At 37.4% G+C, this 25850-nt stretch overlaps 1 protein-coding gene across 6 annotated transcripts; it reads left to right on the top strand.

Annotated features, from left to right (window-relative positions):
- The first annotated feature begins 13698 nt into the window (after positions 1–13698).
- LOC122297184 (leucine-rich repeat receptor protein kinase HPCA1-like) lies at positions 13699–21760 on the top strand. Of its 6 annotated transcripts, XM_043107148.1 has the most exons (19): positions 13713–13933; positions 14540–14663; positions 15144–15215; positions 15564–15638; positions 15737–15808; positions 15900–16061; positions 16201–16275; positions 16359–16430; positions 16550–16618; positions 16715–16783; positions 16887–16961; positions 17040–17111; positions 17211–17351; positions 17463–17950; positions 18029–18184; positions 18315–18457; positions 18543–18762; positions 18849–19084; positions 21013–21760. In XM_043107148.1, exons 1-19 carry the CDS (start codon positions 13855–13857, stop codon positions 21517–21519), a joined length of 2907 nt encoding a protein of 968 aa, XP_042963082.1. In that variant the 5' UTR covers positions 13713–13854; the 3' UTR covers positions 21520–21760. The 6 variants fall into 6 exon arrangements, with proteins under 6 accessions (XP_042963088.1, XP_042963083.1, XP_042963082.1 ...); XM_043107154.1 differs by lacking the exon at positions 18849–19084 and having other exon boundaries at positions 13699–13933; positions 21013–21158; XM_043107149.1 differs by lacking the exon at positions 16550–16618 and having other exon boundaries at positions 13708–13933.
- Positions 21761–25850: the final 4090 nt, after the last annotated feature.

Raw genomic sequence — 25850 nt, 5'->3', positions numbered from 1 at the left:
TCCAAGCCCTATTGCAAACCACCTTGGCCCCTAACAGCTAAGGAGAAAGTTGGACTAGGTCTTCCTTGAAAGAAGTGAATTCAAGTTCCAAAACGACTATCTATAGGTCTTGAAAAACTAATTCTTCCCTGGAAGAAGCCAACTTGGACTCCAAAGTCACAATCTAGTGGTCTAAGGAGGATACCTTCCTCCTAGTACATAGTAGGGAGTCACTAAGCTTGACATACTTTTCCTCCATCCACTTCAATCCCTTCTGGTCAACCTCATGCTGAACCTGGAGACTCTCCATTCTGCCTTGAAAGAGGTCGAGGTCCATGCACAGGCCTCGACAAGATCCCTACACTCGGTCCACCATAAAAGCATACCCACAAAACTATTCCTTGGTCTCCCCTAGCTACACCTCTAGGTAGGTCAACCAATCCCAACCACTTTCCCCCAAGGCGTTAGTGGATTTCTTTCTTATGGCGTTAGAATTTTTTTTTTGCCCCCCGGGGTGATTTTCTGTTGATATTTGAACAGGCTGCTAGAAATTTAATGGTGAAATTTCTATAGGCTTTAGGAACCTCGTGAAAACCTCATAAGTTTTCACGAATTGACTAATCACATAGGTTTTAGTCTGTCAGCACAGTTAGTGTTATCACTCACTATTGTGCCAGAAGTGCAATTTTTATTTATTTGAGGTAGTTAGAAGTGTCAGAATGTGTTAACGTCTGCGCCAATTGACTCAGTTTATTTTTTAGGATTTTATGATGCAATAATCTCATTTTCAGTTTCTGGACAACACACTTTTTTTTTTCCTCAGCAACCAAAGTATTTCATAGATAAACTAAGAGGTTACAATGATACAAGATTTTGTGGTGTGGGAGTCCCCAACACTCTTTCCAAAATAGACAAAAGCAGCACTAAAATGAAAAAAAAAAAGGGGGTTATCTCACCAAAAGATTGGCTCCAACCCAATCCCACACGGGGATGCCACTTTAAAGTGGTTTTAACAGACTATAAACCTACGACTAAAAGTCATAGTCGAGAGTGGTGCGTTGCATTTTGTTGATCTGGTCTAACTGTAGGAGACTATCATGATCACATTGTCTTGATCACGGGTTAGGGAAAGCGGTAACATAGCGTAGCAACCTGAGTCTAGGCTGATTCGTCGAAGGGACAACACCGTTAGTGGCGGCGCATGTAGAGCACGCGCCACCTTAGGAGGAGAAAACACATTTTTCTTTTTTTGGAGGCAATTTGGGGTTGAATTTTGATAAATTAATTACACAGTTAACTTTGTATAAATATTTAGGATTTTACCAAAGTTTATTTTTCACTTTCTCGGAGTAAATATTAACCACAATAGTAGCACCTAGCACAATGTTTTTAAAATCAAAGTTTAATTGTACACTTGGAAAGATCTTATCCACACTTACTGAATAGTTTTGGACACTTGGCACAAAGAGGAACCATGAGATGTATTGTGAAGGAAAACCCTATTCTTTCATTTGATCAACCAAATTGTACTAGACCAAAGAGGGTTTCAACCCTAGTGAAATCCTAAATGGTTGGAGTCCAATTGAAATGCCAAAAGCTTGGTTGAAACTGAAACCCTAAACGGTTTTCGCAAACCCTAAATTTGGCTTCCAAACTCTTTTTGATCTAATTTCTAGCATTGTGTTTAATCACTTGATTAAATCACTTTCACATGCTATTAATTGATCAAATTCTTGTTATGACATCATTATCCAACCTTTGAAACCTTAAAAATTTGATTGGGTCAAGAAACATTGGATTTGGGATTAATAGCATCTCAAACCTTAACCAAACCCCCTTTAAATCCCAAATTGAAGCCCACTTGGTTGAGGCCCACCAAGGACCATGAATTTTGCCACCTTGGCAAAGCTTCTTGAAGAAGTTTCCTCCTCAACATGGCAGGCCATCCACTGAACTTGGCTGCACCCAAAAGTACCTTGACGTGAAGGAGAAACCCACCTCATCACCCTTCATACTTCACAGCTACAGGAGGCAGTCCTTGCCCCTCACTATTCTCCACTTTATGTGACATATCCATCTCCAATCAAGGGTCATTCAACTCATATATTACCCCTTAAGAGGTATAAAGTCATGCAAGACACATTTCACTCCCTTTTCATCACTTCTTCACCCCATTCTTTGAGAGAAACCCGAAAGAGCTCTCTCGTGCAGATTTCTTAGTCTTTTTGAATGGTGCTTTTCTACCCTTTGTAAGTATTTTCTCATGATGATGGCTTCATGAAAGTTGTTCATATTTTAGTTTAGTTTTCATAGATATCTTATTCATCTCATTCCATGGTTATTTGGTTGGTCAAAAGTATTTTTAACCATAGAAAGGTCATTTAGGGTGTGAAACTGGAAACTAAGTTATGTTTTGGAATTTTTGACCAAGCTAACGGACATATCTTGGTCCGAAGATTTTATGAAGTGTTTTTAGCATGTGTTTATGGATTTTAATTGACGTTTTATTTCATGAATGAAGCTTTTGATGATAGATTTCCTTAGATCTAGAAACTTGAAAACTGGAAGTAGAAAAACAATTTTTGTTTTGAAAAAGTTTGAGTATTTTGTGGTTCAATCTTACTCTAAAGGCTTTGATATTTTTATGTGATGATCCTAAGCCTCTTATATGCATTTTAAGATGTTATTTTGAAGATATTTGTCATTATTTTCAAAGATATAATTTTTCTATGGAAGAGGATTTCAGTTAGGCTTAAGATTTGATGTTTTGGGTTAGGTAACTGTTTTATTGATTTTTAGCCATGCAATTTTAAGTTTTATGATTGGATCTTCTTTAGAATACATTTTTAAACCATGTCATGTTTTAGTTTGAAGATCTCATATTTTTAAACCATGGATCAAGAGATTGATTAAAGTTAGTTGACAAAAAAGTTTATGTTTTTAGATGAAGTGTAAAACCAAAAACTCCAAGTGTTGTTTTGTGATTTTTGGTGACTTTTTTTTAATGATTTAAAGCATGGTTGATCTAGTGATGATGTTATGAATATGTTAAAAGTAAGATTTGATTTTTTTGAAATTCTTGGAGATGTTTTGATTAAGGTCAAAACTTGTGATTCAAGGGTTTGCTTTGTTGTTAAAAAAGTTTGGGTCTTTTACAAAAAGTTTGATGTATATGATTAGCTTTTTTTTAATGGATGCCTTAAGTATGGTTTTAAACTTAGAATAGGAAGATCTTTGTTGCAAAATTTTGGTTTAATCACGAGTTTTGAAGTTGGAAGAATTTGTAACAAAAATAAGAGAAATGGCCCATGAATGTTTCGGCCATAGTGAGTTTCCCATAGTTGTGAATTGTTTTAAATTTTTTTGAGCTGATATTTGAGTTTAGGACAAAAGTTACATGAGAAATATAAATTTTGATAATTTTTAGAGTTATGATATGAAATCCTTAGGTTAGGGGTAAAATGGTTATTTTCCCACATGTCGAGAGTAAAATGGTAATTTTACCATAAGTTAAGTTTTCTATTTTACACATTTCTAATTATTAGTAATTAAATTTCTAACTTTTAGAATACCCTCTTACAGTTCCTCGTGTTTCACACTTTATTCTTGTAGAACGCGACGATCGAGGTAAGTTAGATATTAACTTATTATTAGTTTACTGTATATGTGCGATGGGTAAGGGAACTACAGTTTATGTTCGTATGTTATCCTATATGCTATGCAATTCCATGGCATTACATGTTTATTTGTTGTTGAATTTTTCTATTATGAAATACTTATTTGTTATACAAATATTCTGTCACATATTGCTATATATTACAAGTATGTTACATTGCGTATGTCATCTGTTATATGTATATCATGTCATGTAATATTCACTGTTACATGTTATGCCATGTTATGAAATATTGTCTGTTATATATTATGCCATGTTATAAAATGTTATCTGTTACATGTTATGTTATGTTGTGAAATGTTTCCATCTCAAGTAAGTCACATCTCTTGAATTAGGTTCAAGTCATGTTATGTGACGTCAGAACTTCTGTCCTTTTCCAGTCACATTTCATCTCGAATACAGTTGTGTATTTTGAGAATAGTTAAGTCTTAGTTATTAGTTAATTTGTACTATGGTTAAGGATGATACGCATTGCCTGGTATTGTGGTCAAGACTATTCACTGTCGAGTACTAAGGTAAAGGAGTATAATATACCATACTTCAGATGGATAAACCAATTAAGTTATTTTATGTTCAAGGATAATACACGCTACCTAGTACTATTGTCAAGGCTATGCGCTGCTGAGTACTATGCTGAAGGAGTTTAATCTGCCATACTACAGAAGGATGATACGCACTGCTTGGTATCGCGGTCAAGGCTATGTGTTGCTGAGTACTACAATGAAGGAGTATAATCTATTGTTATGTTATGTTATGTTATGTTATGTTATATTCACGTTCATGTTATGTTTCAAGTTCACATTTATGTCATATTATGTTCACGTTCAATTTATGTTTATGTTCACGTTCATGTTATGTTATGTTTACGTTCACTTTATGTCTCAAGTTCATGTTTATGTTATGTTATACTCAGGTTCATGTTATGTTCAAGTTCATGTTCATGTTATATTTCAAGTTCACGTTTATCTTATATTATATTATGTTCATGTTCACGTTATGTTTTAAGTTCACGTTTATGTCATGTTATGCTCAAGTTTTTGTTATATTCAAGTTCATGTTCATGTTATGTTATGTTCACGTTCACGTTACAAGTTCATGTTTATGTCATATTATGCTTAGGTTTATGTTATGTTCAAGTTCACGTTCATTTTATGTTGCTAGTCCATGTTATGTTTTAAGTTCACGTTCATGTCATGTCAAGTAAAGTTCAGTTTATGTTTCAATTCAAGTTATGTTAGCTATGTTATGCTATATGTCAAGTTATGCTATGCTTACTGATGACTTTAATTATACATTCATGCTTTTACTGTCATGCATGTATCATTAACCTGTGTGAAAGTTTCTTGTTAACCTGTGTGAAAGTTCACGTAATCAAATTTCACAATGATAATCTCAACTACCATTTCCCCCGAATGGTAGGCGATGTATCAGGATCAGAGTAGGGAGCAGACACTAATAGATTGGATGAGGTTGATTAGACGAAGCAGACATGACGTGGAGCTTCCATAGTTAGGTTTTTGGACAATATTCTGGCCTCATTAGTCAGACGAGTTGGTTCAATAGTGTGTTTTGGTAATGTAAATATGGAGTCTGGTCTCTCATATTTTGATATTACAGTCTTCTGAGACCCGTACTGTAATCATGGACGTTTATTTTGTCATGTATACATGGATTACACTTTAACTATTTGGGATATTATAAGTTTGGTGCATGGTATTGCTCAGAAAGAAATTATCCGCTACTGAAATTGCATAATGCTAGATGCATGTTAGGAACATTGCATCTTATTTCTCATGAACAGGGGGAGGTAACCTTGTGTTGCATGTCCTAATGCTTCAGACGTCCGTCTAATCCCAAGCAAAATCTGGGGGCATCACAATATTAATGTTAGAGTTCATTTTTGTAACCCATGCTAAGTGGTTAGGGGGCCTGTCAACCCCTTGTGTCCATCCTAGGCAATTACTGAGCTCGTTTACTTGTTCTCAAAGGTAACCCACACGAGGCAATTGTGGAGCTCAGAGGATTGTTCCCAGAGGTGACCCACTGACACTCGGAGTTTGCAAAAGGAGGTGCTCATTCATACTAGCATTGATTGTCAAGTGCGAGGGCGCACATCTTTAGGGATGAGGGTAGAAGCAGTCAAGGAACTGTTGCCTGTTAGTCCTTGTGTGAGTCGAGGGACTTGGCTTTGTGGGCAAGGGTCAAAGGAGTCAAGCAACTGTCATCGCCCATTCTTTCCCATGCAAGTTGAGGGACTCAAGTTCGTGGACAAGGATCGTAGCAGTCAAGAGATTGTCATCGCTCATTGTTCACTGTAAGTCAAGGGACTTGGCTTTATAGGTGAGGGTTGAAGTAGTAAAGGGACTGTCATTGTCTGTTGTTCATTGCGTACAGGTCGAGGGACTTAGCTTCATGGGTGAGGGTTGAAACAGTCAAAGGACTAACATCGCCCATTGTTTGCCACATGTGTAAAGCCCGTCCTTGTGGCGGGTCCTTTAGAAAATGATTTTAAGAAAATAGACTGGAATTACGGTTAATTTTGAAATTTTCTTTTCTTTCGTGCATTGATATAAAAGACTCAATGTTTATAAATAAAATTTGTTTTCTTAATTAAAAAGTTACAGCGAAAAACATTATATTTCATAATTAAAGTCTCTCATACAAAATAGCATGCCTAGGCTTTCGTGCTCTTCTCCTTGGGCTATGGCCGTCCTGATGTGTCATGCTCATCTTGTCCCTGTGAGGGCACACATTAAAACTAAAATGAGTTGATGACTTGTAAGCATTGTTTCATACAATTAAAATATAATAACATAGGTTTTCAGTTATGCATTCATTACTCCATACATATCATACATAGACATTCAATTCATTTTAAAAAGTTGCGAGGTGTGGTTTTTTTCCTTTAAAGAGGGTTTTCTTTCGTAAAACAGCTCCCCACGTCACGCTACCTTCATTCTTAAAGCCTATGTTCATGCGTACATCTTTTCTAACATACATCATCTTTCTTATTGCTTTCATTGGCCGTAGCACACTGTTACGCCCCGTGTGCTGAGGTTAGCGATCTTTTAGACCTGATTTCACCAGTGGCCACGGGTGGGGAATCCATTTTGTTAGGGTGCAACACTGGGTGTACCTTACTTGGCATTACAATTTGCCCAGTCCAGTCCTTGGTACCTTTTCCTTTCATTCATGTGGTCGTTACGTATTTTCATACATTAAACATTCATTCATTTCAGTCCTTTCTTTCAGTTCAATCATTTCATTCCTTTTCAATTCTTTACAGTCCATTTAGTCCTCGACAGTTCTTTCATTCCTTCCTTTCAGTTCATTCGTAAAAGTCATTTAAAAAAACATGGGCTTAAATGTCATCTTTTGTGGCATCATTTAAAATATCAGTTCGTGTATCATTTAAAGAATCATCTTTCATAAGGGCATTTTAAAACACTTTCTTCACATCATTTAAAGCATAGGGCCGAGGCCTCTCTTTTCATCTTGTAAAAATACATACAATAAGTACCACATATAACATCCATCTATATGCATACACTTACATACTTTGGGTGCGTGAAAAGGGGTTGCCAAGGAGGGCCGTTATGTACATATACTTGAAAACTTATCCTTAGCATTCTTTCTTAAAAGTGTTTCGTGTCAGTTCGTAAAGCATCTTAAAGAAAAACATTTCATTTTCATTTTCTTATCTTTTAGAAAACTCTAGAAGAGTATGAATGCAATACTTACCTAGACTTCATGCCATACTCATTCCATGCAATCCATTCATGTGCGTGTCAGATGACAACCTACATGCATACACATAACCTCACTTCATTCTCTATCTAATGCATAAGCAACTATACTAGAAATAGAACTACGCTTCACTTGAAACACTCTCTGTCCATCCCTGGGTTTTTACGTGCCATTTACTATGCTAAAACCTTTAGAGTCTTATCCCTTAAAGTGAATCTCCGTGATTCTCCTTAAGGTTAAGACACTAAGACCTTCGTCTTATCTATCAACCACATGTCGACGTATGACTCAGACTAACTAAGTCACGCATCCCAATCCTAGGCAACTTACCCATTACTACCTTCATGTATCATTGCCCATACTCAATCCTCATTCCCATCCATACAGGCCACATGACTTTAAGCCAACTCTGAGACTTAAACATTGTGCAACCATGCTGAGGACAGATTACTCATTATATATGGTAAACCTATCCGAAAAATGTGTCTCGCCAGAGGCACATGCACCTTATCCCTTTATCACTTAAGATTAACACAAAGTCCATTGGTAGCTTGCTTATATAAACAAGCACCATACTCCAATACCAACTTGCTCAAACTCGATCAATAGGACTTTTCCTATTTCCTGGCCTTGTACAAATTCATCCCGACACTTAACAAGACAGGACTGCATCCACAAATGCATCTTTGTCATGTCACATAGCTCGAGACTAATCCAGAGTTAAGGCAAGACACCCATCATGCTTCTACTGCGCTACTCTTACACTTTTTCACCACTTCACACATACTCTCAATCATAAGTCAACTTCAAGGTAACACTCATCACCTCGGACTACAGGCCACGTCACAGCTATTTCGGGACACTGTTACATAGTTTCTGACACTACATAATACACTCTACGCTACTCAACTATGCAACCATCATTTTATTCATGACACGTCATACGATGTATCGCTACACAACATGGAGTACACGCCATGTGTACTCTCTTCACTCTATGCCACACATCACTATGGCACACGTCACATAGTGCGTCGCTGCACTACATGGAGTACACTCCATGTGTACTCCTTTCACACACCATGCCGTGTCACAACTATAGTATACACCTCATGCCCATACTTCACAGCATAGTCCACAACACTATATAATTATGCCCAATACTTCACTACACAGCCACACTTCATAATGAACTCCACAATACTAACAGCACAGTCCACAACCTATTAACTAACATATATTATAAATAATGAGAGATAAAGGGTTATACCATTGACGGGATAACCCGTACGTTGCTGCTATTCATCATAGTCAATGGCATCAGAGGAGTCGTACGTGGCGGTTAGCTACATACAGTGGCTGTCCACCATGTAAAGTGGCGGTTTGAGCTTGGGAATAGCTAGGCGTGGTCTTGGAAAGGCTCAAGGTGGCCTCATGGTGGTCTGGGTGGCAGAGCACGGTGGATATCGCCTTGAACAGTGCACTCGAGAGAGAGTGAGGGTGTGTGAAGTTACGAAGGGTGTGTGAGTGCTGCAAGCCGTGCATAGGAGAGTGGGGTAGGTGAGAGAAGTAGGGACTTTGGTTGGGCATGAGAATTAATAGGGAAGGTTGTGGTGGTTAGGGGAGGCCGTTGGTGGTGGTATGGTGGCGTGGGTAGCCATGCATGGTGGTGCATGGTGGAGAAGCCGTGCGTGTGTGTGTTTAGTGACCCAACGGAGAGAGAGGGAGGTAGGGGGAAGACCTTGGAGTTGAAGCCCATGGAGTAGGGATGCCAATGGAGGAGCTCGCTGGCCAAACTGGCCATGTACAGCGGTGCTAGGAGGAGAAATGGGTTTTGAAACCCATTCTGTTGAAGGGAAGAGGAGAGAAACTCGGTTGTCGGTGGAACTCACCACTAGTGGGGATGGACTCGTTGGCAGGGAGAGAAGCTGCCAAAGGTGGCCGTGACTAGTGTAGGTGGTTGGAGGAAGGAAGCCGCATGGTGAGAAGAGAGGGTGAGTGCACGTTGGGCTGGAGAGAGGGAGAGGGGAGAGAGAGAGAAAAGAAAAAAGTGAGGAGAAAAAGAGAGGGGCTTGGTTATTTAATCTAGGCCCTTTGTTTCGGGATCTTAAAAACGATCTAACGGTGAGTTTAAATACTGATTTGAAAATATGTAAGCATTTTATTTAAATTAAAACACTGAAAGGAATTAAGATATAATATTATTTTATAAACTATAGTTTATAAAATAATATTCCTTCATCATTAATTAAAATATGAAGTCTCGTTAGTTGTTTAAGAGAATAAAATCATTTAATTTAATTTAGTATTTTCAACATAAATTTAAATCTCGTAATATTTTTAAATAACTAAAATCTTTAATTTAAATAATTTTTCACAATTATAATATTTTTGGAGCTCTTCATAAATATTATAATTGTGTTATTTAAAAACAAACTTAGTTCAATAATACTGGAAATATCACATATAAATATTTTCAGAATATTTAAAATATTCATAAGCTTTAAAATATCAAACTTGCTTTAAAATCCACTTGGTATCTTTTTAAACACGTCCTCAAGGCTTGACAAGTAAAACGAGGCTCGTAATTATAGAAAGAAGAATGAGCGGGTTATTACAACATGTAGGTCGGGAGACTCGACTTTGCTCAAGGAGATACTCAATCGTGCTACTGTTGTGGGAGATAGGGCTTGACCACGCCAATGTTATGAGGGGTAGGGCATGATCGCTCAGTTGTAGCAAGAGGCAGGGCTCAACTGTTCTATTGTGGTGGGAGACAGGGTTTGACCTTATTAGTGCAAATGCATTATTCAAGAGTTTGGTAGATTTTTCTACATGCTTTGTATAAGGCGATTGACGAACCTTGCATTTGTCTTTGAGTTGGGATCAGTGATTTTCCAACCTTACGATCCAGTTACTTGTCGTATGGGTGCTGCATGCAATGTGCTGTGGTGTGGACCGAGGTTGCGATGAGCAAAGCCCGTTGGGTTGACAGAGTCTTGGTTGTCAACTCATTTTGGTGGCCCACATTCATGGCCATCAATATCGTCTTGTGTTAGGTAGTTGGCGGGTTTTTCATTTGTCCACATCCATCGTTATGCAGGTGCATGTTGTGACATGTAGACAAAGATGATCGTGGTCTCTGATGTCACTATGTGAGGCTCAACAACTGCAAAGTTAGGACTCTTACTCAATGTACACATCCTTTTGCTGGCATTTTTGCTTGTCAACTATCGTGATATCTCCTGGAAAGATTCTACCTAGTCTTGTGCGGGTGCTTTGTCATGGGCTTACTGCCTACTGCCGAGATGGGTACCCATGGTGGGTCATTGCTAGCTACAAGGTTGTCTGCCATTTCCCTTGGGTTTCCCATCATAGGAGTGGCTTGTTGCTGCCTAGTATGAGGCTGGCAAGATGTTTGTTGCCATGAATGGTGCGGCAAGTAAACATTCAACCATATGCATGGTGGTAGCATGCGTAGTGTTTGAGCAAGTTCATGGTGGTAGATCGTTACCTACCACAATGGTGGTGAGCTACTTGTTGCCCACTATGTGTGCTGCATGTTTGTTTCCCACCATAAGGGTGGCAGGATACAGAGAACACCAACGAGCATCATGGTGGCCGCCGGTGGCTCCACAAGCTCATAGTTGGGTGTGAAACTCCTATGGTGTAAAGTGTTGGTGTTAAGCAACCTTTCATGGTGTGCACTGGTGATGGTGGTGAGGAATGGTGATGAACATGGTCTTTGTGGTCGGGGGCCACTTTGTCGGCAATGAAAACTTCTGATAGTCTGGGTAGTGGCTAATGGCAACATTACCAGCTCATGGCTGTCACAGGAGGTGGTGCAAAACCGTGGAGACCTCTTGGTAATCTCTAGGTCGTTTGGTGATGAGGAATTGGGGGGCAACACTTCTATGGTCGAGGACCATCTTAGTGGAGATTGAAACTTAAGACGTATTGGGTGGTGGCTAGTGGTGTCCTCCCCATCTCACGAGTGGCTGGTGTGTGGATCTCCTGGAATGTGCATTCCTTTGCACACGACGTGCATGGCGTGCGCAGCTTTTGTGGTCGAGGAACCTTTAATGGCAAGGACAATGGGAGCAAGCGTTGGTGTGCTTGGTTTTCATCTCCGTGAACTTGCCTGTTGTTTCTCATCTCCGTGGGAACCCACTGGCAACATAAACTACAGTTAGTGGTCTCTGTCTCCAGTTTGGTGGCTGGTCGTGCCTCTACGCTATTGCCTGCAAGTATATAGTTGGATCTCCACGCTATCACCTACAAGAATATAGTCAATGAGTGGTGTAAGCGCCAGCTTTCAACCCCTGTGGTGTGCCAGTGTCCACCATGGGGCATAGCCCTGCCTTGCTTGCTAGTTGATGGTTTCAGGGGGTGATGAATGTGCTGGTGATGACAGAAGCTACCGGTAGTCTTGAAGTTGTTGATGGTGACTCCATTTCTCCGCAAGTAAGCTAGATTTCTTTGTGTGGAAGTAGACCTCCAATGGGGGCAAATGGTGAGTAGTTGAGGAAACTTATTTACCTCTTTAGAGAAGAAGTTTCATGAGCTGGAGAATCATCCTACTCTCATTTTCGGTATGGAGAATAATAAATCAATTCCACAAGCAGCATCAACTGTCAATGCATAAATTCGTACAACAGACTAGAATGTCTCTCAATATAATAGAGGAATTTATGGTTTAGAGAGATTGAAGATTATGCCTTCCTTATAAGAGATCCTTTTGAGTCACTGTGCATGAATAAGTCTGTGTGTAGAGAAATTCTCCTAGATTTGTAGAGATCTCCTCTCTATATAGAGATCTATTTTCTTCCTTAGAGTGACTTGGTCCTACTTGATTTATGAAGCTATATCCTTTTAGAAGTATGAGTCAACTTGTTTGATCTCTTATTAAATTCTTGGCTTCATCTCTAAGTTAGATTATTGGTTTTATCTCTTCTCTTACTATTAGCGATAAGTTTTTAATTAGCTAGATCCGGTTAACTTTATCCTTAACAATCACATTAGGTAAGGTGATAGATTAGGAAAAGCTGTAATCAAAACAATCTTTTAGTGATTGCTAGGGGACACTTTTTTTTCTTTTAAGAAAATTAATTTTGTGGCTTTTTTAGTTAACTTTATTTAAAATTTTGAACAAATAACTTTAAGCTTTTTGGGAACATAATTTTTTTTTTTCAAATTCTAAAGATAATCTTATTATTAAAAATTAAAAATAATTAGTTATATTATTTATTAACTTATTATAGTTTTATGATCATGTCTCATTCAATAGACAAAGTCAGACTTAAATTTGATGGAGCCAAATATCTTGTTAGCTGTCCGTGCCAATTGGGTTTCCTCGTGATAAGGTTATATTTGTGGATGACAATTGATCCTGGAAGGGAGGATATATATCCCAAATGTCAACACTTCTAATAAATTTGAAAGGAAAAATATAGTTGTAAGTATAATTATGTATTAATTTGTGTATTAATGTGATGTGATTGATCAAAAAGTAGATTTTATTAAAAATAGTATTAATTTAAATTTTAAGTATGAATAAATCAATATTAGTACACAGATTAGTACACAACTGTACTTATATATAGCAAAACTCAATTTGAAAATCTCAAACTATAAACTTCTTATATATATACTTTCAAATTTTTATTTGATAAGATTTTTCTTTTACAAATATCAAAACAAAAAATACTCCTAAAAGGTTATTTTGAAGCATATTTTCAACTCTACCTATATATCTCCACTTTCACAAATCTTAATAAATAATTTAATTTTTTTAAAAAATTATTCAAATATTTCTCTTATTTCTAAAAATCCATTAAACAAATACAACTAAAAAAAATATCTCCAAACTCTCAAACACCAAACACTGATAGTCCAGCACGCGCGTGGGATTGAGAAAATATTTGTATTAAAGGATGATGAGGACGTTGTTTGTGATGGTTGGGACAATACTCTAAATGTCTAGATCAATGGGACGGCACTAATCAAAGCTCAATCACCCAAGATTGACTTATGGGAATTCTCATTAACTGCTGGGTCGTCCCGATCGATTGGGTCCCCACAAATATTTTTAAAATATTATTAGTTTTTAAATATTTGTATGTGTTTATGTTTTAGTAACATAAATAATTTAAAAAAAAAAGGAAAATACCCATTTCCCGGTGAGAGTAGCGCCATCCTCACAGTATCATGCATTAGTTTAGTATTGACCAACGGGATGACTTAGTCAAGCACTTGCTTTGTCCTCCTCCACGAACAAGACGCAGTGGATCGGAAGACCTATACGTGTACGTAGACTTATCTCTTCTTTGTTATATAAGGAATGTGTAGTTATATACTTATTAAGCGCACGCGCATACACATAAAAAAGAGAGATCGTCGAGAGAGAGAGAGAGAGATAGATTAATGTGGAGGACTTAAGTCGATCGATTGGCATGAAGTCGCAGCTGCTCTTTCTGGCTTTCTTTCTTTCAGAAATTCACTTCATCTACTCACTTACTGATCCTAATGATGGTATGTAACAGATCACCACGCCGCCATATATATATATATATATTCTTCATCTGGTTTATCGTACAAATATATATATTTTTTTGATACATGAAATAGGAAAACTGGGTTGTCTCTCATCAGTGTCTGAAACTTTTTTTCTTTTGCCAGTACTCAATCTTTGATAAATTTAATTATTACTTTCGTTATTCAGCTATTAAAAGTTTGAACTAAGCTCTAATGACTATTTGACAGTACCTTGCATCGATCACAGTTTAAAAATATTTAAAATGAATATTTCTATTTTAATTTCTTAGGAATTATATTTTTTATTTAAACAAAGACGTTTTTGAAAACTTTTTTTTAGAGTTTTTATAAAATTTAAATTCAATCTAAATCCTAAAAAAAAAAGAAAATTAAATATTGTTAAATTTTTAAATTGAAATTAAATATTGTTAAATTTTTATAGGTTTTTATTTTTTTTATTTTTTAATTTTTTAATTTTGAAATCACTTATTTTGTTTTTTTCTTTTTTACTTCGAAACATTTTTTTTTTAATTTCTAAAAAAAAAAAATATTCATTGGCTTTCTGTTGTACGTCGATGATTAAACATTTTACTGTGCATGTAGCTACTATACTCAACGCCCTGAAGTACGCGTGGAAAAACACACCACCAAGCTGGGAGTATTCAGAGGATGCATGTAGTTGGGAAGGAGTTACTTGCAACAGTTCTACTTATAGGGTTACTGGCTTGTAAATATCTCCCCCTATTACTATCCTTATTCATGTTTTACCTGTAGAAAAATTATTTTACTCATTATTTTTATAGCGCACACTACATATTAAATATAGTTTTTCTTATGTATTATCTTATAAAATATATAGTGTATAAATGATAAATAGAAGAATTCTTTTAATTTAACAATAATAAAATATAAATAAATGAATAAATAAAAAATCAACTGTAAAGTGTGGTTTAGAGATAATGAGTAGAATGATTCTTTTCTTGTATTGTAGTCCTCTTTTTGGCAAATTGGTTTAGAAAACACATTAATATTAATCTACAGTACTCTTGACACAACAATATACATTATATGTTTAAGATTAAGATTAGATCTACTTGCAAATCTAATTCATGTATATCCTTCTTTTTTTTTTTTCCTTCCTTGATCTTCCTCTTTTGGTAAGTCTTCGTATATCCTTATTTTGTGGATTCCTTCGAAATCTCTTCAGGAAATTATCAACGATGGGCTTAGAAGGGAAGCTTGAAGGTGACATTGGGGAACTCACTGAATTGACAACATTGTATGTATCATTCTTTCTTTTTTCTCCCTTTTATGAAAACAAACATTCTACAATGTAAATACTTATAAATTTAGTTTATTTACGACCATAACAAACTCATTTTCGCATAAAATAACTTGCCACGAATCAATAGTATTCTTGTAGTGATATTTTCTAGTTATAAATTTAGTTTCTCAACAAACCACTTGTCGTAGGAATCATTATATTTATAGAAAATATAAAACATGTTTTTTTAATTATTGTGAGACCTATTTTAATAGATTTTATTTATTATTATTGTGAGACCTACTTTAAATAGATTTTGCCACTTTACTACTTTGTTAAAGTGCTAACATTATTCAATTTCAGGGACCTATCGTCTAACCGTGGACTCTCAGGTTCCCTCTCTCCACGGCTTGGGAATTTGCAAAAGCTAAATTTCCTGTAAGACCCAATAAGCAATCTTTAATTTTCTATTTGCATCCATCAAACCCTACAACAGTGAGAAGAGTATATATACATTTTTGTCTTTCATGTTTCAGAATCCTAGCTGGTTGTAGCTTTAGTGGTGATATTCCAGATGAATTGGGAAATCTTTCAGAGCTCCTCTTCTTGTAAGCTTATAAGATCACTACATGAATCACAAATCCAGTAATTGTTAAGTATCTAATTGTTACTTTTATACCAACACATTCTCTCTCTCAGGGCTCTCAATTCAAACAACTTAACTGGAAATATACCTCCATCTTTAGGTAAATTCTCCAAACTCTATTGGCTAGACCTTGCAGAGAATATGTTGACAGGACCTCTCCCAATATCAACATCCATGGCCCCAGGCTTGGACCATCTTTTGGTGGCTAAACACTTGTGAGTTTTAATCTTTTTCCCAATCTTGGGTTCAATCTATTATTAAGATAAATGCAATAATTCGAATATGTTTAAGGATACACAACATTGATTATTGCATCCATAAAAGGAGAATAATGTGATGTCTTCAAATTTGCAGCCATTTCAATAAGAACAAGCTATCAGGTCCCATTCCAGCCAAACTCTTCAGCTCTAATATGAAATTGATACACATGTACGTTGATACCAACTATTAGTTTATTTTCACGCATGCTTTATATGATTTCTTTTACTTCTAAATGCTTTCTTCAAAGACAGATTATTTGATGGAAATCAACTTTCTGGAAGTATCCCACCAACATTAGGACTTGTAAACAGTCTTGAAGTTCTGTGAGTAAATACACCCTAATTTAATGACGCATTGTTGTTTTTCAACTTACCTTTTCAGTATAAGTGCACTCTGATATGGTATTGTTCTTGAGATTTAAAATTATTCCAACTTGATACAGTCGGCTTGACAGAAATGCTTTGACAGAAAGTGTCCCAAATCTCAGCAACCTAACAAATATCGTTGTATTGTGGGTACTTTTTCACAACATGTATATGGTGGTGGTGTTCTTTTAGCATAATCATACTGATGGTTACCATCTTTTACCTTCTTGTTATTGTCTTAGGAATTTAGCTCTAAATAAATTGACGGGCACTTTACCAGACTTGACTCAAATGACGAAACTCAATTACTTGTAAGTTGATGGCATAGTATTGCATGCAATTGCCAATTTTATGTTTGAGGAATTTATTCTTTTGATGTATTGACGAATTTTGTACGATGGCTTATTTTACTAGGGACCTTAGTAATAACTCATTTGAGCCATCAGAAGCTCCAACGTGGTTCTCAACCTTACCATCACTCACCACTCTGTATGTCTACAATCGTTCATATATGAAAATTCCTCAAATTTTAGCAATACTCACCACTATCATGTGATTGGTACGCAGGGTTATGGAATATGGGTCACTTCAAGGGCCCATACCACGAGATTTGTTTAGCTTTCCACAATTACAACAAGTGTAAGTTGATATATTATTGGTATAGGTTCATAAGAATATTATGAAATAAAGAGAAATTAACTGTTAGTTTGATAACTCATACTCGATTTCAATTCTCAGGAAATTGAGAAACAACAAATTTAATGACACATTGGACATGGGTGAACATGAAAAGATCAGCCCACAACTGAAGCTTGTTGATTTACAAAACAACAACATTTCTTATGTAAAAGTGAGCAGTAAATACCACAAATCCTTGATGTGAGTGAATTCATGGCCCTTAAATATTCAATTTCAAAATATGTTATTTCAAAATATGTTGTGTATTTTCTTCTAACTATCAACCTTCTTTGTCAATTTGATGTACTTCAGACTAAGAGGAAACCCGGTGTGTAATGATGATACTAGTAGTGTGCATACTTACTGCCAGATCAAAGATCAGCAACCAATAAAGCCTAATTCTACTAGCTTGGCTAATTGTGAAAATGCATCATGTCCTCTTGATCAAGATCGTAACCCTTGGAATTGTGAATGTGCCTATCCATATAAAGGGACATTATCTGTTGGAGGATCACTTTTAAGTGAATTATCTAATGCAACTGTGTTTAAATTATTGGAAAATAGCTTGTTGATGGACCAGAGTCTCCTTCCATGTTCAATTTATATTCAAGGTGCCATATTCAATGGTGATGACTATCATCAAGTGCAACTGGCATTCTTTCCCTCAACTGGAAAATACTTTAATCGATCAGAGATTCAGAGAATTGGGTTCTTCATGGTTACTCAACGATATAGGCATTATGGTTTCCCTCAACAATTTGAAACCTATTCTTTTATTGCAGACCCTTATGCTTTCCCAGGTTCACATCATATCTTTACTTTGTGTGTGTGAGAGTGAAAATTATACCTCTAATTGACATATTGAAATTGTTTTTCAGCCAATGGTGGAGGCCGAACTTCTATTGGCACTCATGTAATAATTGGGATAGCATTCACTTGTGCCATTTTGGTTCTAGGACTCCTTGGAGTAGGGATATATGCAGTTCGAAAAAAGAAACGTGCAGAAGAAGCCATTGGATATAGTACACCGTTTGGTAAATAATTAGTAAAATTAATTAATTTATTGTGCTTGATTGTATAATTCAAATTCAAGACTATGTATCTAAGGAAGATGGAACATCATGCATTTGTTGGCTTATATGGCTAATTTTCTCCATATCTCAGGTTCTTGGACATCAAGTGGCAATGATTGCAGTGGGGTAGCACCACAATTAAAAGGTGCAAGATGGTTCTCTTATGATGAACTCCGAAAGTGCACAAATAATTTTGCCGAGAGAAATGAGATAGGTTCTGGAGCATTTGGCAAGGCACGTAAATCTCTCAATATTCAGTCAAACTTTTGCAAAATCCACTTCCAAGAACTGTTTGCTGATGCTTTTATGTTCTCTCTAGGTCTATAGAGGGTTGCTTTCTGATGGACTAGTTGTTGCTATCAAAAGAGCTCAGCAAGGATCAACGCAGGGTTTACTCGAGTTCAAGACTGAAATTGAGTTGCTTTCCCGAGTTCATCATAAGAATCTTGTTGGCCTTGTGGGTTTTTGCTTTGAACAAGGAGAGCAGATGTTGATCTACGAATTTATGCCTAATGGAACAATTAGAGATAGCTTATCAGGTACGTAGGTACATTCATATCTATTTAATTAACTCTTTGCAAATATCTAATAAATAGGAAACTATTTGCCTAAATATGAACTCTAGGGAAATCTGGCATTTATCTTGATTGGAATAGAAGACTCTACGTTGCTCTTGGTTCAGCCACCGGACTAGCTTACCTACATGAGCATGCCAATCCTCCTATTATCCATAGAGATGTTAAGTCCACGAATATTCTGTTGGATGAAAATTTGACTGCAAAGGTTGCAGATTTTGGCTTGTCTAAGCTAGTATCAGATACTTTGAATGGCCACGTTTCAACTCAAGTCAAAGGCACGATGGTAAGTGTTATTATATCTCTACCTGATCTCTCAAGGGTAGAGAATATCAATAAAAGAGTCATAAATATTATTAATAAAAGTTAAAAACCCACTTTTATTTGTAGAAATTATTTTCAATGTCATAGAATATTATTAATAAAAGTTAAAAGCCTACGTTATATGAAAGTAAAAAACAACTCAGTCAATCCCAAGACTTTTTGTATAGAGTCTACATAATTTTTGTATAGATATTTAGTGAAGGTAAAAAATTATTAAATCCCTAGACTTTCTACTTTTGCTAATCTGCACTAAATTTTATATAGATTTTGATCCCTCTAGCTTTTAGTATTTGCAATTTGGCCCTAAACTTTTCTAAATTTACATTGTTTACTATTTGCAATAATATTTTCTTTTATATGTATATCTTAATTTTTTGTTTAATCATTTTATACACTTTCGCATTTACATTTTCATACCTTCAAGCACTAAAACATCTATATGGTCGAATCTCCTTTGAAGTGTTTATCTTAGTATTGTTGTTGTTATCATCATCATCATTATTATGGTAATGCCACTACATGATGTGTTTTATGGTGAATGACAATGAATATTTGTCGGTGAAGAATTTCATATTCTCGGATTTAAGACTGATGATGATGACACATTTCGAGAGTTAGGGGATGAATTTCTTGAGAAACCTTGCGGTTGGATGAATTTGAAGGGACTGCATGCAACCTTTTATTATAGAGATTGTGATTCCTAAGTTTCATTGATTCCTAAGTTTCATTGATTCCTACTAGGATTTGGAGTCCTAGTTTAGCTAGGAATTCCTAGCAGCTTTATTTCTTGAAGCTTTCTCGTTGAAATAGGATTCCTATGTTGTTTGGGAAATTAGGCAACTTGAAGTCCTAAGGTTGCTAGGACTTCATGTTTATGTACGTAGGAGAAGGTTTCCTAGCATTATGGGTCTCTTGGGCAAGCATGAGTTGGGATTAGAAGTTCTACTGTTAAAGGAACACCTTGGCTGGGGTTTTAGGAGCAAGCCAGTCAGGCCCTAATTTCATCAGCTCAGCTCTTATTAGGCTGGCAATCCTTTCATTGGGGCTTACCAAATATTTTTATGGTCTTGTAGAACTAAAGTGTTTCTAATGGACCTATGATGTCGACAATGGGTTGGGAGGGTTTATAAGGTTGTTTTTTTATTCCCTAGTGTGGCTGAGTTTCCTAGCAGGGTCAGGGTTCCTATTATAACTAGGATTTTTTGTTATGTCAAGAAATGCAACCCTTTACGGATTTCATCTAAAATGGATGATTGTGTAAGTCTACTCTCTAGTGGAAAATTTCCCTTTTGTGATTCCAAGGCTTGAGTGTTACATATTATTGAGGTCTTCAATTTGATATATTGCAAGAAATAGTAACGTTTTTATTTTTGCATTTAATGGAGAGGCAAAAGACTCTCTTTTTTTTTTTTTTTTTTTTTTTTTTTTTTTTTTTTAATTTTGTTATTATTAGCATGATACTCTAGGGTTTATGCCACTTTATTAGTTCTTCACAAAATCCTCCGGTTCATTTACCAAAGTTAACTTACTGCTAGTGAATGTGTTGTCGTCGCAGTTGAAGCATGTACTTTTAGGATAGTCAAGGGTTGAACATCTACGTAATGATCATGGTTAATAGATTTGCAAGATCTTGACCTCAAAAAGAGAGAGAGAGAGAGATGGAACTTTGAGGAAGTTGAGGCAACCAAATTGGCATATTAACATATATCAAAACATTTTATTATTATTTCATTTTCTTGTTCATGCATGGTATTGTAAAATTCAAAGTACATGCAAATTCTTCCAATCGTGCAACAAAATTAAAAATGTCTTATTTAATATAATTTAGATTTTACATTCATTGGAATACTCTTTTGGTTTTAATTTTTGCAAATTCCCTTCTACTTACAGGGTTATCTTGATCCTGAATATTACCAGACTCAACAATTAACTGTCAAGAGTGATGTTTATAGCTTTGGTGTATTTATGCTTGAATTGATAACATCCAAGCGACCGATTGAGAAGGGAAAGTACATTGTTCAACGAGTGAGAACAACAATGAACAAGGACGAGGAAGAGCACTATGGCTTGTGGGATATGATTGATTCATCCATTAGAGACACATCAAATCTTATAGGGTTTGGGAAATTCTTGGAAATTACCATGCAATGCATTGAAGATTCACCTGAAGACCGTCCAACAATGAGTGAAGTGGTAAAGGCCCTTGAAACAATTTTACAAAACAATGGGGTGGCTTCAAGCACATCTGCATTGTCTCCTACAAGTGACCTTGGAGCTTCAAGGGGTGCTTCTAAGCATGCGTACAATGATCCTATGCAACAAAAGGATGTTAATAGCATTGATACATTTGGTTATAGTGGTGCATACATAGGCTCAACAAGAGTTGAACCCAAGTAGCCAATCCTCCCCTATATTCTACATTTTTGTCTTTTGCTTTTCTTTTTGTTTTTGGCTTTTAAGGGGGGAAATAGTACTTTTGTACAGAGAGAGTTGTTTCTAATTGTGAACAATATCTGACTATGTGTTTTTGTTGTTGTTGTTGTTGTTGTTGTTGTTGTTAGGAGTACAAAGTACAAAAACCATTGTACGAGAGTGCAAACTTTATTCGTTTACTTAAATTTACGAGCTTTGCTACTCATCATCATTTCCACACATGACCACACACCACACTTAGGTTTTTTATTTTTTATTTTTGGTTTGATTCTTCCTATACTAATTGAATTATTTTATTCATAATCCATATACCACATATTTCGTACGAAAAAAAAATTATGTACAGTGTGTGGTGTGTGGGGATGATGAGTATAATTTCTCTAAATTATATAAATGAAAAATATTTTAGTAACAAATGGATTATATAAAAGTAAGCTCACAAACTAATGACAGATGTGGTTTGATTCGGTATATCAGATTGTAAAGTTACTTTTATTGTAGAGTAGATCTAATGGATCCCATGAAACCACGTCACTTTATATAATCTCTTTGTGTATGTAGCAACTCTCTTTACAAATATCCTTAAACTGAAGCAATAGTACTTTCTAATAGCTCATGTATTAAACACCTTTACTTCGCTTTTACAAATAAACAAATAAAACCAAAGAGACAAAGGAAGAAACCTTGATAATGGTTTGTTTGTCCATTGAGGAAGGAAAGTAAAAAATGCATCAAAACCTTATAGAACCTCATTTTTCTATTAAAAATAAAAATCACGAAGATATAAAACTCCATTGAAACATGGTGATATAGGAATAAGTATACCTTGCACCCTCAAACATGTTTGGGAAAAGATGGTTCATCTTTATTGTAAAACTAAAAGTCTAAACACACAAATGAGAAACTCAAATGTATAAGGATCATGCTAGCACCCAGTGTTTACCGCTAGGTATATTTTTTTTTTCAAATTTCTTTTAAGTATTTTTTTAACATTCTTAACCATTAAGAAAAAATATAAAAAATACACAATTTCATTAATAGTCGTTTCATTAACTATTAAGTAAAAATTAAATAAATAAAATTAAATGCATGAGTGGTAAGATTGGGGTGCTCCATTGGCATTTCCCAATGTATGAAGGTAGTCACTACTATAAATAATAATTATAAGGGGATTCCCCCCCGCCCCCCCGCGGCGGGCAAAAAGGGCCAAAGGCCTAAAGGATAAGCCCAAATACAATAGTCCAACCCGATTGGATGGCCCCTTAGCCCATTAGGGGCTCCTAGCCAAAAGCTAAGATCGACCCATGGCCACAATCACATGCGAAATCCCAAAAGGCGAAGAGGAGCTTGATGGCGTGCACCTAGAAGATAAAAGGGACATGAAGCCACGCTGCATTAATTATACTAATCCTAGGACTCACCGCATTAATTGTGCCACCCCAGGAGGCAAGCCATATTAAAGGATTCTAACTAAAAGAATAGTTGAGGGGACATATGCCCCTGACATAAGGTATGGACGGTCCCCCCCCCCCCCCTCCCCACACGCGGTAAACCTAGTATAAAAGCCGATCTTGGTATGAAGAACTCTCTCTAGGATTCCTCTACACTTTTGCACGAACCACTAAAAAGATACTAACTTAAGCATCGGAGACTCCCCGGCCTTTACCAGGGCCACCAACTCTCTGTGTTTCCTCTAAGTGTGTGGGTGAAAGACTAAAGACCTAAGTTGCCAAAACCCAACCTAAAGGTGTGCAAAATACGAAGTTAATGGTGGGGCTATCTATAGGATCCCTATAGACTTCATGTATCCTTTATATGCCTTCGACAACCCATTCTCAGACAACTAGGGGACAAGAAGAGGTGACATCGACAAAGATGGAAGCAAGGCTAGCGGCAATGGAACAACTAGTAGGGAAGCTAACTACCGAGGTGGAGTTCCTCTGAAAGGAGAATGAGACACTCAGAGGATCCACTAACAAGCCAAAGAACGATGTAGAGCCAAGCAACAATGAGAACATAGGTTCCAGAAATGCTGGAGGGGGAGGCGACCCAAAGGAAGAAATGAAGAACATGTAGAACGAGATGCATAACCTAAAAGGGAAGTACAAAGAAATAGTGAAAGAAAGGGGCACGTTGTCATCAGTAGACCAACAACTCACCAACATGGGCCTACCCTACAATGAAGAGGTAATGGATGTACCCCTACCACTGAAGTTTTGAGTTCTCCTCATGGAGATGTACGATAGTACCTGAGATCCCCTCGAGCACCTGTAAACCTTAAGGGCTCACATGACCTTGCAAGACTTCCCAGGGGAGGTGGCTTATAGAGTTTCCCGTTGACCTTGAAGGAGTCGGCGAGGGTATGGTTTGGGTCCTTAGTGCCTGGGTCCATAGACAATTTAGGGGAATTGGCCCACCTATTCCTCACGTAGTTTATGGCAAGCAAGAGAAGAAGATGTCCTGCGGCGTACCTCGTCACCATCAAACAAGGGGAAGACAAAAGCCTGAAAATGTACTTGTCCAGGTTCAACAAGGAGGGCATGACGACAGATGACCAAGATGAGAAAATAACTCTAGCAGCACTTTTAGGAGGAGTATAGTTGCAGTCCGAATTCATTGTGGAGTTGGCAAGGAGAACTCCTGGCACATTTTAAGAGTTCATGGATTAAGCTAATAACTTCATCAATGCCAAAGATACACTCTGTGCCCTAATAGAGCAAAGAAGGAAAGAATTGGAGCATGCAGACAAGAAAGAGAAGGCCCCAGCCAAAGGTAAGGCTCGCGAGAAGATGGAGAGAGGGCCAAGAGAAGGCAAGAGGGAAGAAGCCCCCACAAAGGGTCTAGGACTCCGATTTGACTAGCCAACGCTCACCATCCAAAAAGAAGATGCCTTAGCCCTCCCAAGACGGTGGCTACAATAGCACTAGTTGCCGCTATTACAACTACCACCAGTCCACCACTCACAATACTGAAGATTGTCTTTCCTTGAAAGGGAGAAGAAAGCAAGCAGGTTAGCCAAGGTTGTGATACCCTCCCTCTTGCAGGCTGAAATGGTAGTGGAGGAGGAGATCTCCGAAAAGGAGTGCTGAGAGGGGCAACAAGCCAAGAAGCGAAGAAAGCCCAAGGCGAAGGGAGGCTGAGCAAAGGCCTTTGCGTAGTCACCCCTAGTCATCACGTCAGGAAGGACAACCACTGGGGGAAATTAGGACCATTACAGGAGGATTCACCGGCAGAGGTGTGACCTCATCCAAATGGAAGGTGCATGCCAAGGAAGCTTGATACCGAGAAGTGTACTTGATCGAGTATCGCCTGGCAAGTATAGGAGAAACAAACCGACCCCCATAATCTCCTTTAGAGAAGTTGATGAGGAGGGGGTCCTTTACCCACATGGCGACACCCTAGTGGTGACTATGCTGGTCGCCAACTTCACCACTAGGAGAATCCTAGTCGACAACGGCAACTTTTCTGACATATTCTTCTGGGAGGCCTTTACCAGATGGCGATAGATGCTGCCCGACTCGAACCAGCTCCCATGCCATTGAAGGGTTTCTCTGAAGAAATGGTTCAGCTGATCTGGACCATCACATTGTCTGTTTTGGCAAGCAGTGCCCCTTGTATGGCCTCTGTCATGGTCAACTTCTTAGTAGTAAAAGCCCCATCATCTTACAATGCCATAATTGCCAGGCCAACCCTCAACAACCTAAGGGCAGTAACATCAACATACCTCTTAAAGATAAAGTTCCCAACCCCATTGGGGGGGGGGGGGGGCGGATTTGAGGGGAGCAAGTCTTGGCACAAGAGTGTTATTTGCAAGAACTGAAGCCTAGGAGTGGCGAGGTGCATGTGGTCCACATCTTGGCCAATGACCACATCCTCCCACCTCCTCCTGAGCGCACCTCGGCAGATGGCGAGATTTGGGATGAGTAGGCTCTTAGGAAGGTAGAGCCAAATGAGCTGTTAGAGTTGGTCCCTCTGGACTTGAGCCAATCGAAAGCCACTTCCAGGAACGACATCGAGATGACTCTTGAAATGAGGGGTGCTGTGCAACAACTCCTCATGAAACATCAAGATATCTTCACCTAGAGTCACAAGGACATGTCAGGAATCGATCTAGAGGTCATGCAACACCACTTAAGTGTGGACCCAAAGGCTAAGGGGGTAAGGTAGAAACACCGAAGCTTCAGCACTGAGAAGAATGCCATCAACGCCATCATCGCTGCAGAAGTTGATTGATTACTCGTAGTAGGTTTCATATGAAAGGCCCATTACCTAGACTGGTGAAGAAGCCAAATAGC

This window comes from Carya illinoinensis, chromosome 15 (assembly GCF_018687715.1).
Source record: "Carya illinoinensis cultivar Pawnee chromosome 15, C.illinoinensisPawnee_v1, whole genome shotgun sequence".
Lineage (NCBI taxonomy): Eukaryota > Viridiplantae > Streptophyta > Magnoliopsida > Fagales > Juglandaceae > Carya > Carya illinoinensis.
Note: the sequence above shows the minus strand (reverse complement) of the source record. Positions and strands in the feature narration are given on the sequence as shown.